A 14430-nucleotide genomic window follows, 5' to 3' on the forward strand; every position below is an offset into this window, starting at 1 on the left:
AAATTTCACAGAAATTTGGCGAATTTTGCAAAGTGATGCAATTTTTTTTAGTACTACTGTATGCCCCGTTCGGGAATTACTGGAGAACGAAAAGTCTGATCGATGCTAAACTTTCATCACATGTTTTGTTGGTCTAGCCTAATATTTTGCAAAACTACAGGATTTATTTAGCATGTTCATAGGGACTTTTGTACTGTACCAAATTCGATGTCGATAGGTTAATTTATTCCCCAACCCCGTTGGGGAATAAATTAACCTATTAAAAAGAACTTCTGCGTAAATCACGCCTCAACTATTCGTGGTGAAGTTGAAAACCCCATCTTGAGTACAGTACAGAAGTTTTTAATTAACCGTTCGAGCCACCTGAAAGAGTCCACAGGAGTCCTGAATCCCGACTCCCTGGAATCGTGAGCAGTTTAGAGGGTCTTCTTTTTTCCTTTATATTTTAAATTTGGCTGTTTCTTTTCCGTTTATTTCCGGTGAAACAATTATATTTTATGAAGTTGTAAAGTTCTCGCATTGCTATACTTGATATATAGATTAAAATTAAATTATTAAAAGCGATCTTAATTTTATTTAGAGGAATCAGGGATCGCACAGATTCATTTATCGTTTTAGAAAATAAGTCAAAGTTTGAGAATCCATGATATAACGCAATACGTACATTATCTGAAGTGTTACGCTTCCTTTCCTCTACTCATAACCGCAAATGCGTATAGTTACTTTTAAAAGAGATGAAAATAAAATAAGGCTTTGCATGCATCCTTAAAAGAATAAATCAAAATTCATAGTTCATTAATTAAGAAAGTGAAGAAAATTTTCTGCTGGCAAGTAATCACAAATACACCGACAAATAATTCAACAAAATTTCAATGTAAATGACATACACGATGAAATACACGTAATCGTATTTTTAGGGCAGTTGAAAAATCTTCCTTTCAGATTTATATCCACGTAACCAGCATACAAAAAGTATCCATCTGAAAGTCATCACAAGAAACCACACTGGGAGTTAAAATACTCTCGTGCTAATTCCAAAGCAAAGAGTTATCCACTACGATATAAAATAGAAAAACTACAATCATCTGGAATCTAAAAGAACAAGTTTATACTCTTCTTTGTAATTACAGAGCACATCTGTGTAAAAATGTGCTTCAGAAAATCATTAGAAGTGTCGCTGTCAAATTCGAGAGTTATAGATGCTTATAGACGTGTCGATCAACGTGTTTCTAATGCTAAGCAATGTTTATATCACCAGAAAGTAGGTAGCTAATGCAGCTCTGGCTGTAAAAGATGGCTTCCCTCCAAACGAGAACCAATTTCTGGAAATTAACAGGTTCTTCTGTTACGTCAGTGTCCTAACGTAATCGCACTCATTTTCATACTCTTTTCTTTTCCAAAGTTTGCTGAATTCTGCTACCAACCGCTTTAACGACGTGTGAGGTCCTAACACAGTAAGTGGAAGAACAGTGCTTGAACTGTCTTGGATTTCTCTTGTATCCTTATGACCGTTAAGAGTGCGGTGAAGAACTGATGACAGCTACCCCTGCAAGGTTTTAAAAATATCTCCAGTTATCACGCCGACTAACATGGAAGCAGTGCGACTCTCTTGGTTGCCGACCCCATGCTCGCTGTTCAGTGCTCAGAAATCAACTTGCTATACGAGGTGTGGCAATAAAGTTCCTGGACTGGTGCTGTTGCGGTCATGAGTTTGAAAATAAATGGAAGTTGTATGTTGTAATTCAAACTTTCTCCAGCAGATGGTGGTAAGAGATTGTCCAGTACGCTGACAGGTTATATCAGTAGCAACCAATTTCGTTTTGGCGTTAACTTTGCAAAATCATTTTGCAAAGGAACTAACGAATGTCAAATTTTGCTTTAAACTGGGAAGATCTGCAACAGAAACGTAAGAAATGTTAAATCGTACCAGTGTGTTTGAATAGCATAAGCGATTTAAAGATGTACGTGAGGATGATCGCGATGACCCAAGAAGTGGGCGTCCGTCAAACTCTCGAAATGAGGACAGATTTGCAAATGTTCCGGGTAATTGTGGCAAGAGGTCGTCATTTGACCCTCAGAATAATGGCCGATGAGTTGGATACGAATAAGGAGACGGTTCGTCAAATTCTGCACGAGGATTTAGGGAAAAGAAAGGTATCATCATGCAAAGACTTCATCCAGATTGTCAAGACAATCCTAATTTCCTCCACTGTATTGTTGCTGAAAATGAGCGTTGGGTGTTTCAGTACAACTCAGAGACGAAGCGCCAGAGCATGAGTTGGACTTTAAAACCATCACCAAGACCCAAAGAGTTTCATTTAGGGAAGTCCAGGATCAAGGCGATGCTGATCGTGTTTTTCGATAAAGAGGGTGCGATCCACGAGGAATTTGTACCTGAAGGGGAGAGAGAATGTTGCATTTTATGTACAAGTGCTTCAAAGACTATTGAACGGTATTTTCCACTTGAGCCACAATTTCGAGAGAAAGGCAGTTGGTTCTCGTTGCACGAAAATGCCCCCGTCCATTCCGCATTTGTTGGGAAGACATTGCTGATAAACCATGGCATTTTATAAATCAACTGTCCACCATAGTCTACCCAGATAACACCAGCGGACTTCTTTTCCAAAGTGAGAACTGCCCTCAAAAGAAAGAGATTTCAAGATGTTGAGAGCATAATGTACCAGTCTGGGAACTTTATTGTCACACTTCGTATATATCAAAACGTTTTTCTGTTCGTCTGTAAAATTTGCTATATTCTCAGAATCCATTGGAACCGGTTCAAACCAAGCTTGCATGGCCTCTTGTTTTCATCCAAAAGAAAGGTCTAATATGTATGGATACAACATTTTGATTACGTATAGCGAGTAGGTTACTGGGAGAACTTCATCAAAAGAATTGTTGGATCACTACAGCAGATAACGGTGTTTATTTTTATTTTAGTAATCCTAAACACGAAAGGCGTTGGAATATATAGTTAACTAACACCGTTTGTGAGTTGAAGGCTGAAAAGACAGAGAAAGCTTGATGGCTTTGGACTTGAATTTCTATATCCAACATTTAGGAAGGAAGGTTGTTTCGAAGTACGGAAGTAGAAAGGATAAATGAAAAATGTTAGTTCTGCGAGTGTGAATTGTAAATGACTTTTGACCAACTGAGGCACTTGTTCGGCTGATTTGGAAGAGAGCGATGGAATTATACAGATCGCTAATTCGAGAGAAGAGTGTCCATGAAAGTATTTATATAGTAGAAACAGAACGTGTGTGTGATACGGAGTGGAATCAGTTTATAAGAATACTAAGTTAACTTTACTGCGTTATTTTGAACAGTCTCGGAGTTTAAGAGAAGTTTTTGAGCTCCATCCCAGATGTGTAACAGTATTCCGCTACAGGGCGGATTCGTGGTTTGTGCAGCATTAGTAGCTGATTAAAAGAAAAGTAACGCTAGGAGGGAAACAGAAATAACATTTTTTTAAATGCAGGTGGAGCAATATTTGTTATAGTTCATGCCAGAAATGGTTATCAGTTAGAGTAATGCCCAGTAAAAATATGTGATCCAGGTAAGCCAGCTGAATATTGATCAAGAACGTGTGAAACTTTTTAGGAACCAGAGAGGACTGGGTTTAAATAGAAAAGGCTTTATCCAACTGAAAGGTAGAATGTAATGTGCTATCATCAGCAAAGCTATGGACAGGATTTCCAATCGATGGAAAGAGGCTGAGAGAAAGAACAGAACCTTGTGACCTCATGCATTAGCCAAATTAGAAAACAAAGAGCAATCTACTGTCACTCGCAATAAGAGGTCACAGAAAGTTGAATACCCAATTATAAGAAAAAGAAAGTTGACCATAAGTCGAAAGCTTACTTAAAAGGCTCTTGTGCCAAAACCATAAAAGTCTTAGAAACCTGGAGAGGAACTGATTTAGTGTGTTCGAGCGTTTACATGGAATTTGTCTAAAGACGAGTAATATAAGTCAATGATCATTGGAAGGTTTGGAGATAATGTAAGAGTTGATGGATTTCTCCTTTCAAGAAGGGTATAAGTAAGTGCAGTGGGAAGATAACTGTACGGGGAAGGATTTCTTATTGTTTCCATAGATATGTACAAATTTCCGTGCATCAAGAAAAACTAGAAAACAAGAGTTAAAAACTGTAGAACAGGTTTTAGGAACAAGCGGAGAAATTCCATCAGAACCTCAAGAGACCAAGGTTACATTGAATGAAATGTGTTCGTTATGGTAGATTTACCAAGAGCATCAATGCAAGAGTAAGAGAAAAAGTAACATATTAATAAGTCAGGAATGCAACAGAACCACTAGAATGTAGCAGAGGTGGAAGTATGTCTGGACAGATTTGCAAACAACAGCTTTGGCCAGATAACAGAAGGCTCAACTAGCATTTGGCCAAGAAGCAAATTTCCTACTCTTGGTATTTGGAAAACAGTTTGGATTGATTAATAATTGTTTTACAAATGTCGCAAGCTTTAATAGGATTGAAAATGAAGCTGGAGATTTGAATGCATGCCAATCGCGATGTGCGCTATAATTTTCTTGAACAGCCATAGCATATTTCTTGAATGACCGTGGTTTACATAAAGGATGAGAATTTACAATGAATTGAAAATATTAGTAAATTAATAAGAGGAGTTTACCTCAATATAGTACGTGGAACACTTCCGTATGATACCCTCCAGAAATTAGAACGGAAAAAACGAAAAAATCGACAACTTACCGGTACATTAAAGTAAAATATAAATAATTAAAGTAAAATATAAATAATTAAATAATCAATTTAACACAATTCAAAATCAATTCAAAACAATTAAAATTCAAATTAACGCAATTAAAGGAATTAACGAAAATATTCAAAACGATTTTCCTTCCTGAAGCTGACAATGCTTTTCGACCGACTGTCGTGATCACAGGAATGAAAATTACCGAATCAGGATAAACCTGCAACTTAAATAGTGATTATATGTCTTCGCGCATGCGCGTAAAGGTCCACGCATCGGAGATCAAATATGGCCGCCGAACATTAACAGAATTCTCGTGTAATTTAATTTCAACGGTTTCTGCAATTAATAGTCGCGTATAATTACGTTGAACGTTAAGTATTTTGGCCTCGTTAAATAAAAAAGTATGTTTTTCGTTAATGGCATGAAAGGCTAATTCTGACGCTGCTGACCGAGAAGCACGAACTGAGGCTTCGTGTTGATTTACACGAATATTAAGAGAAAACCGCGTCGAACCCTGGTAAGACGAGTCGCAATCACCGCAAGAAATGTTGTATACTAGATCATTAATTTGTGTTGCGAACGCGGAAAGAACCGAGCGATTGTTCAGTATAGTGTGTAACTTCCGTATAGGCCTAGCTATAATTTTAAATTCGGTATCTTTAAAGAATCTGTTAAGTTGTTTGTGCCACTGTTTGTGATCACGACAGTCGGTCGAAAAGCATTGTCAGCTTCAGGAAGGAAAATCGTTCTGAATATTTTCGTTAATTCTTTTAATTGCGTTAATTTGAATTTTAATTGTTTTGAATTGATTTTGAATTGTGTTAAATTGATTATTTAATTATTTATATTTTACTTTAATGTACCGGTAAGTTGTCGATTTTTTCGTTTTTTCCGTTCTAATTTCTGGAGGGTATCATACGGAAGTGTTCCACGTACTATATTGAGGTAAACTCCTCTTATTAATTTACTAATATCAACGTAGAACATATTGAGTATTACAGCTCTGATTCATACTATCTAATGAATTGAAAAATAAAGGATTTCAATCCCTACAAGCAAATATCCTTGTAGGGATTGAAATCCTTTTTCTTGTAGCAAGTATTAGGATCAGAAGATTAGAAACAGTAATCAAACCAAGAAAAAGATGAATAGAAATCATAGAAGTCACGCAGATCATTCCATTTCGCATTCTTGTAATGACAAACTGAGAATGGCCATTGGACAGACTCCAGTGGAAAAAAAGCTATCACGAGTTGTAATTTGAGGTACCTATAGAACAAACAATATTAGCTGTGTACTTTGAAGGGCTGTTGGTGAGGAAAAAAGTCGAGATTTTTAAGGGATTGTCCAATAATCTATTGGTAAGTGAACTAGTTGTGTGAGGCCATTAGCAATAATAGAATCATCATCTACCACCTAAGTCCGTACAACTAGAAAATTGAAGCTAGCTGTATTTGCTGATATTGAAATAACAAGGAGAATTTGTTCACCGTTTGAAGAGTTAGGAATTGGGAAAACCTCGTGTTTCAAATCAAGAAAGTAAAAACTGCTGCACGATTTATAGATTTAGGAAAATGATGTAGAAATTCTTCCTTTCCTGATGTACTATTGTGATGGATCCGTCGACAGCGTGTATCTACTTGACTATATAACGTATGGGTTCCACAGCAGACAACCCAAGAGACGCCCTCTCCTCACTGCTCATCATCGTGGACCTCGAATGCTGTTGTGTCAAAACATGTTAGTGGGACGCTGGAGGACTAGAAACGAGTGTGCTGGTTGGATGAGTCCAATTACCTGGTGCAACACGCCGATGGACGTTTTCGTGTGTGGCGCAAGCAACACGAGGCCACGGACCCGTTGTGCATGGGAGACACTATCCAAGTAGGTGGCGGTGGTTGCTTAACATGGAGCATCTTTTGCTAACAAAACCAAGAACCTCTGGTGCGTATGGACCAACGTTGAGGTGTACCGGTAATTCTTAAGAGATCACGTGTAACCCTGGCATGTTGCATTTTTTTCCGGGACAGAAACAATCTTCCAAGACGATAATGCACCATGTTGTCGGACCTGCACTGTGCACGAGTGCTTCGAGGAACACAGTGAAGATATCACTCATCCTTTTGGACATCCAACTGAACATCTGCGTGTGGGATGTATTGGAAGGGGGATGACATAAGTCAGGTGAAGAGTGTATGGTTGTGTGTGTTACTGTATTATATTTTAGCTACCAAGCATCACTAATTGAGGAGAATGATGCATTGTTCTACCTTTCTCCTTCCAACGTTCTGCAACCTTCGAAATTGTCATGAGACACCTTAGTTTGCCGCAGAGTTTCTGTATTTTTGTATATTAGCCCAAATGTGTGAGTAAAAAGGTATTTTATCAACTCTGGTGCAATTGTAGAGCGATTATTTCAAATTCTAATAGTTTCACTTATTAAAATGAATTAAGTTCAGTAGGCCTAAATATGACTGATACCGATACACTAGAAGGAGCAGATCTAGACGTGAAAAGTGCAAAAAATAAAGGGGGAAGAACAGGCAACAACGAAAAGATATTGCAGTTGATGATCTTGAAGAAGAGGAAGAACAGTATTTTTACTGTACAGTATTCTTCTAATTGCCACTTATTATCAGGGGGGGTGTCTTTTTTTTTTTGAATCGAGACCGACAATTCCATGGCTTTAAAACAAATTTTTAAATGTCGTTGGAGTTCTGTATTTTCTAGATAAAATTTGCCTTCTTTTCCGTGCTTAATTCGCTTTCAATTTTTCGTCTGAACTCTCTTTCTTATTTCTTCTTTTATCCTCTAATACACAATAACGAACTCTTTGCTCTGGTAAACAGTCAGGTTATAGACCTCCAAAGGTTGCCGTCCGAACAGCGGGTTTGACCGGGCCGCTCTTGTAAAGCGTCCAACGGCTGAAAGCGAGCACCTATTTGTAACAAAACCAGACACACACTTACTTTCAGTGAGTCCCGCGTTTTTGCACTTTAATCCATAACGCATTCGTTTTTAAATGAATGTTCGAATTATGAGGGATAATTTTTGATATTTGGATGATGAAAGGTTTACTTAATTGGTTTTTAGTAAACTTTTACTAATCTAATTATAAGTAAAATCGAGTTTATACCAAAAAAAAATTAAGAAAAATCAGGCTACCAAGCTTTAAATTACTGTTGTGTGGTTTATGTTATAATCAATATTAATAACTGCACTTTTAATGTACTATGCGAAAGAAAATTTGCACTATAAAAGACTTTCTTTTTCCATCAAAGTATTGCTATGAATGTGAGGGCTAATAGAAAATTACTAGCTTTTTGTTCATCTTGAGCTTAGGAGATAGAAGAAAGCCACAATGAGCAAGATGTGAACTGTAAGGGTGATTGGGAGGTATTCTGGTGCTTATCTCGTGTAGTGTTTCGCAATAATTGAGGCTGCGTGCACTCTTGTATGATCGTGATGCAGTAACCATTCGGCGAGAACTTCAATAAAGCTGAAATTTATGGCAGAGCCTCTATTGCCAAGCTACTCGACACTGATGGTAATGAGAGAAAGAGGATGCAACGGTGTAAGGAGCACAAAACTGGACACTTGATGATTGGAAACGTGTAATATTTTGATAAGAATCATCATTCACACTTGATCCAACATCAAGGAGATGTTTAGGTTTGGCAAATACCAAAGGAAGTTCATCATCCTGTCTTGTGCCGACCGTGGAACATGGAAGATAATCTTTAGGTCCTATCATCACCCTGAACGAGAGAATTACTGCCACTGATTACCTTGATTGACCAGGTTCATCCCATGGTACAAACATCGTTTACCACAACGATATCATATTTCTAGATGATAATGCTCCAATCACACAGCCAGATGTGTCCAGTCTTGGTTTGAGGAGAATGAAATTGAGGCTAAGAATCTCCCATGACCTGCACAATCACCAACACTCTTTAACGTTATTTAGCCACTTTGAGAGGAGAGGAGAGCGAGAAGCAGAATTCCTCCACCTTCATCACTCAAGGAGTTTGAAACGTTCCTCCATGAAGAATGGTCCAATATTCCTGTTAAGACAGCTCAAGATTTATTTGAATCTATTCATTGTAGAATACAATCTTTCTTAAAAGGACAGGGTGGTCCAAAAACCATATTAGTGCATACCTGTAACTCTTATTATTATATACTCCGCGGTACTTTGCACTTTATTTAAAATTCTAACTCTTCAATTTTTCCTTCAAATCTGTGTGCTGCTGTTAACTTAGCTATAAAAGAAGTTTTTTTCAGTCTACAATTAGTATAAAAAGAAACATTATGGGAATCCTATTGTCTCGAAACTTGATACTACGACATGTTAGGCAGACCACGCTTGTAATCGAGACCCGTCAATATTCGTAAAATCGAACAAATGCTAACTCATTGTGATTTTCTCTTGTATCCTCATTCAAGAGAAAATCAAAAGTTTTCGAGCTATACGCGATGGATTGAGAAGGTTGATCTTACTGGACGCGGCCCGTCATACCAGAGACAAGTGTCCTCAGTATAAGAGCTAAACTTGGGGTGACTTGAAAGAGAAGGAAAGAGTATGGCGGATAACTACAAGAAAGTTCTTAGGGGCAGGCCTAAGCTTATATTTCGAGCAGATTGTGGATTTGATGCAGAAGGTTCGTTACAAAAAGACATTTCCACAGTAAATTGTAGAAATGTGTTGAAGAAGAAGATACGTTTTAGTTGACCGTGCAGAGAAGCCATACGTTTGCCTGGAAAGTAGTTATGAGATAATTGTCTAGAAGCTTTAGTAAGAAGGAATCAGATAGAGAGAGGCTTGAAGTCTTTTCTCTTTTGGGAGTTTGCACGCTTTGGGGCAGGAGTTACTCTGCAGCTTAAAAACCAACAAAAGAAATCCCTGTTTCTGTTTTCTTCCCCCTTAATAAAACTTTTAGACAACATTATTTTGAAACCGCTATCCAGGAAAATTTCAGTCTCCCCTCCCACCTTTTTTTTTTTTAATTTTGGGATATGTGCACCTTGACTTTTGACTTAATTTTATGTAACATTAAATCAAAATATCGTACTGCACGAAATTATTAGTATTCAGACCGTTTTTATTACAATTTCAAGATCTCGGTGTTAATATACATGCCGCAGAACTTCGTTGTAATTTGGACAATTCTAGAACCCAGAAGTATCAAATGCTTGCTTCATCTCAAATACCATTTGAGATGAGCGAAGAGGTAAAATTTCACCAATCCCTATTCAAAATGTACTTATGAAGAAACGTGATAGGAGACAACCACGATGAAATTCGTTGAGGGTCCATGGTTTCGCACAGAATACCAACAATTACGTCTTAATTAAGTCTTCCTGTTTGGGCAGGATCTAGCTTAGAAAATTGTGAAGGCAGGGATTATTAATAATGTCTGAGCATCACCGAGAGCCTAATGAAATTGCTTTGCGAGTATTACCCGGCCTACTAGCCGTATTTTGACCCGATTTATTGGATAAACAATGGATAACAGACTGGCAAACACTTAATGATAATAATTGGATAGGAGACCAACAAATATTATAAGAATAGAAAGAACGGGAGAAGAGAAACAAATGTTTGTAATTTGCTTCTTTTTCTTTTTTGTTCTTCTGTCAACATGAAACAGAATGAAGGGAACATTTAGTGCAATGGCTTGTTAGGTGAAACACCCGAGGAAGAGCCTCAGTAAAAGTTCCTTAGCAATAGATGGAGCGCAAACCGTAGGCCTTCAGGCACGTGACTGAGCTACGGAGGCCCCAGTGGGCAAGTGTTTGCTCACATATTGCATCAGTAGCGTTTTCAGAAACTTCCGATGTCGAGGTTCACGCATGGCTATACACGCCGGGGAAAAAACGCCCTACTACGTGCTCCGGCATAGAAGCGACGCTCTGCTCCAGTTTGTACGGTCTCTATGGCATCCAAGGTGGTTCGTTGTTCAAATACAATAAGCTAACATTGAGAGGATGCACCGATCAGTAGCAAAATGACAGTATCCTTTGATTGTACCATCAATAATACGAGATTGTTCAAACCTTCGCGGACGAGGTTAAAGTCCTCGAAGCACAATGACAACATATTTCGACGGTTACTTCTCTTTTGGTCATGGAATTAACGCTTATTCACTGGAACAGTTGATTCCATAACAAACAGTTCTACCAGACTCGTAAAATCCAACAAAAATAATCGGTAAAGTGTTTTAAAAAGCATCTTCCCCATATTTTTTTGAAATTCATGTCAGACCAAACATTGACATTTACTCTTAGCCAACTTTTGGCACCATCGTGCAGATTTATTTATTGTTTATTTATTATTTATGGTCCATTGTATTTTCAGCTCAAGTTTTTCAACAGCTGTGGCCAAACTAAAAATATATTATAAATGAAAAAAACAGGATTTCCTTATAATAATATCCGACAGCTTATTAAAATTGCCAAAATTTTTTCTTATATTTTTTAACTTTTCCATTTAAACATTTTATTTTGATCTAAAACATAATAAACCAATTGTCGCTTTGAATATTTTTCGTTTATTAATTTTCTCTTCGCTAATAATAAATTTTGATCCATTCACAATTGAATAACGTTAGCAAAATGTTCACATCTCTTGGATTAATTACAAAAACATATTTTCTTATCTGTACACAGAAAATGTGAGTCACCAAAGCCCAACCATCTCTGCGTAGCCACAGCCTAATGATTGGTTGCTCATAAAAGTTACATTCTTGTTTTTTTTTGGTTCATAAACGGGAATTACCTGAGCCATTCACCATGCGCGTGCGTGCATGTATAAATGGGCCGTCACAGAAGAATGTTGTGCCGATAGATAGAGGCATGCATGACGGAATGCCCCCGTGCGTCCATCAGATTTCGGAAATAATGAACCCATCTAGTTATGTCGTCGATAGCATCTGTTTTAACGGGGCCGCGAGTGCACCGAGTCGGAAGAGAGGCTCTTTCCGTTGCCATGGCTACCAGGCTCAGAGCCACATGCGCGTGGCGAGTATCACGTTAATTAGTGGTAGTGAGGGGGGACAGGAGAGAGAGAGAGAGAGGGGCGCTCGCAGACAAGCAGCGATGCAGGAAGGTCTGGTGGCACTGTAGTCATTTTCGATGACCCCCGCCTTCCTACCCTCTCCCTCGACGATGTGTTCTCGAAAAAAAAAAGAAGTGGGGGAGACAGGAGAGGCGTGACGCTCCTTTTATTTGTGACTTTTTGAATGGCGAGCTCCCGTCTGTGATTTGCCCAGCAAATGGATGAGGTTGATATAAAGTACCCCATGTGTCATTTGCTATCGGGTATGCCCAGATCCAGCGTATAATTGCATTTATATCTATCAGCGTTTGTTAATTATTTTTGTGGGTTCTTTCTTTTTCATAACCCCCCTTTTATATTGTCTTTTCATCCCTCTGCCAAGGCGGTCTGATTATTTAATCTTGTACAAAATACTGTCTTTAAAAGATGCTTGGTTTTAACTAAATGATTATTTAAAAATAACCACTAATTATTATAATGGCAGCCTTAAATCTCGCAACAACGATTTATTTCTTTTCCTTCTTCGTAGATAATTATCAGAAGAGTCTAGTCCTTTCAAATCCCCTCCATCAGTGCGTGGCGTGTAGCCATGCACCGTCCAACCCGCCTCAAGATCACGGATGCTAACCCTCATATAACTTGTATCCTGTGCGGAGGTTATTTCATCGACGCTACCACCATCATCGAATGCCTTCATTCATGTAAGTATCGCATACTTTGGAGACAATTTTTCATTTAAATCTTGACTTTTACTGCGAATTAATTATGATTAATTGGAACCAGACATTTGAAAGCTCAGAAAGATAATTTGCACTGCACTGCTGTCACTGTACGAAGTCTGCTACATTACGTTAGGAATACTACTTAATAAAATAAATAAAGATGCTTAAATAAAAATGAAAATTCCTTTTGTAATATATGCTACTTATGATCCAATAAACCCACAAAAGGGTTTATTAGAACATAAATTTTTGGGGGTATACGAATAAGTCCTCTTCGTTCTGCAAATTGCACAGTGGGGGCATAAATCATCCCCTCTGTCGAATGTGCGTAGAATTCCCCCCCCCCCTTCAGTCAATCAACGCACAAAATCGACCTAAGGCTTTCTCTCAATGTCCCTAAAAGTCTTGGAGAAAACTATGCAGCCTATCTTAAAGATTCAATTCCTTGGATATAAGCCACCAACACCATCAAAAATCAGTCCACAATGACAAACAGAATACTAGGGTTGTTGCCCATGGACAATCGCACTAGGAAGCGATCTCTGCTGGTGACCCTCAACTATGAGTCCTATCTGAATTATTATTTACAACCGTCATGACACATCTCTGTGACAACCAGAAAAATTATCGTTTACTCCGACGATTTAAAAATTCTGACACCTATTGCACGTAAAAACTGACCTCGAAACCACCACAATTAACATCAATAATAATATTGTCAACATCGCCTCGTGCCTCAAACAGTATGGACTGTCAATTAATCCCTAAAACCCAAAGTTGATGGCTTTTCCCTTAAGCCAACTTCAACATGGTTCGGATAATGGATGAAACCATGAACCCACTTAAACCTGGGAATAGTATTTTACCCAAAACTTTGGTTTCATGCTCACATGCACAAACTCTTCCAGAGCCTTTGTTTTCAATGAATTGCTAAACAACACTGGACTTAAGTCCAGCGTTCCAAATAATTATGAGATGCATTAGAGCAATAGTCTTTATTCCACTCCTCTATGCCACAGAAGTGTGGGCATGAGCAGCTACCAATTCTTTCTGCGGAATTCTGGCTCCTTAAATGGGCCAGCTATCCAAAAAAGGCTTATTGGACCTCTAGATGATATGGTAACCAATATCCCCCTCCCTATCCTTCAAGGATCGGGATTTTTTTTTAACAAGAGAGTGTACCACTTTTTCCAACATTAAATACGAACTGCATATTATTTTACAAACGTTTCAGTAACTGTGTTCTGTCGAATAACTTTCCAGAAAGGTTTGGATACGATTGATTGTGGCTACTGTATTCGAACGTTTCTAGTCACGGCTGAACAACTGCTATTCCGTTTTACTTCCCCACTTCCGTACAGTATGGGATATTTTCGAAACACAGCCACTGCAGGAAATGACGGCTCTGTCCAACCACTGAAGCATGTAGACCAGGAGATTCAGAGTTTTCCTCGTATGAAAAGACAGATGCATAAATCTCTATGCGTTAAGCAGAGTCATTACCTTTGCATTCATGGCCGTCTGTCTGCCTTCGGTCAAAATTGATAAGTTTAAATCTTGAAAACGTAAGAGAAACGTTTCTCCAATAATATTTGAATAAACTATCGCCATTAGAAAGTAGTATTCCAATCATTAAAAAACTAAATAGTCTATTGGTGAAACCTTCCAAATAGACACGTGAGGACATCTCCAGAGGTTGCAGGACTCTTCTATTATAATTTCAAACATTTGTTTAAACGACGCATCTCCTCAAATGTATCCTAATTGTAGGGAAACAGGGGCAAGCGTGGTATAAGATCGAGTGGGCACGGATCCTCGGATAGCGGTTCTCAGCTGCTATATTGCCAACTTTAAAAGGTCCTGATATTACCACTGTTTATTTTTTGGATTTCCTAAAAGAAATCACCGCCTCAGTAA

At 38.2% G+C, this 14430-nt stretch overlaps 1 protein-coding gene across 2 annotated transcripts in view; it reads left to right on the forward strand.

Annotated features, from left to right (window-relative positions):
- Window positions 1–14430, forward strand: part of LOC150079535 (uncharacterized) — a 78334-nt gene that overhangs the window by 42101 nt on the left and 21803 nt on the right. For both annotated transcript variants that reach the window (XM_090384036.1, XM_090384035.1), the window contains one exon: window positions 12321–12492. In XM_090384036.1, coding sequence (XP_090240162.1) covers window positions 12381–12492 — 112 coding nt within the window. In that variant the 5' untranslated portion in view covers window positions 12321–12380. The remainder of the gene's footprint in view (window positions 1–12320; window positions 12493–14430) is intronic.

The sequence above is a fragment of the Mastigoproctus giganteus genome, chromosome 10, assembly GCF_048544385.1.
Source record: "Mastigoproctus giganteus isolate SK-2022 chromosome 10, ASM4854438v1, whole genome shotgun sequence".
Lineage (NCBI taxonomy): Eukaryota > Metazoa > Arthropoda > Arachnida > Uropygi > Thelyphonidae > Mastigoproctus > Mastigoproctus giganteus.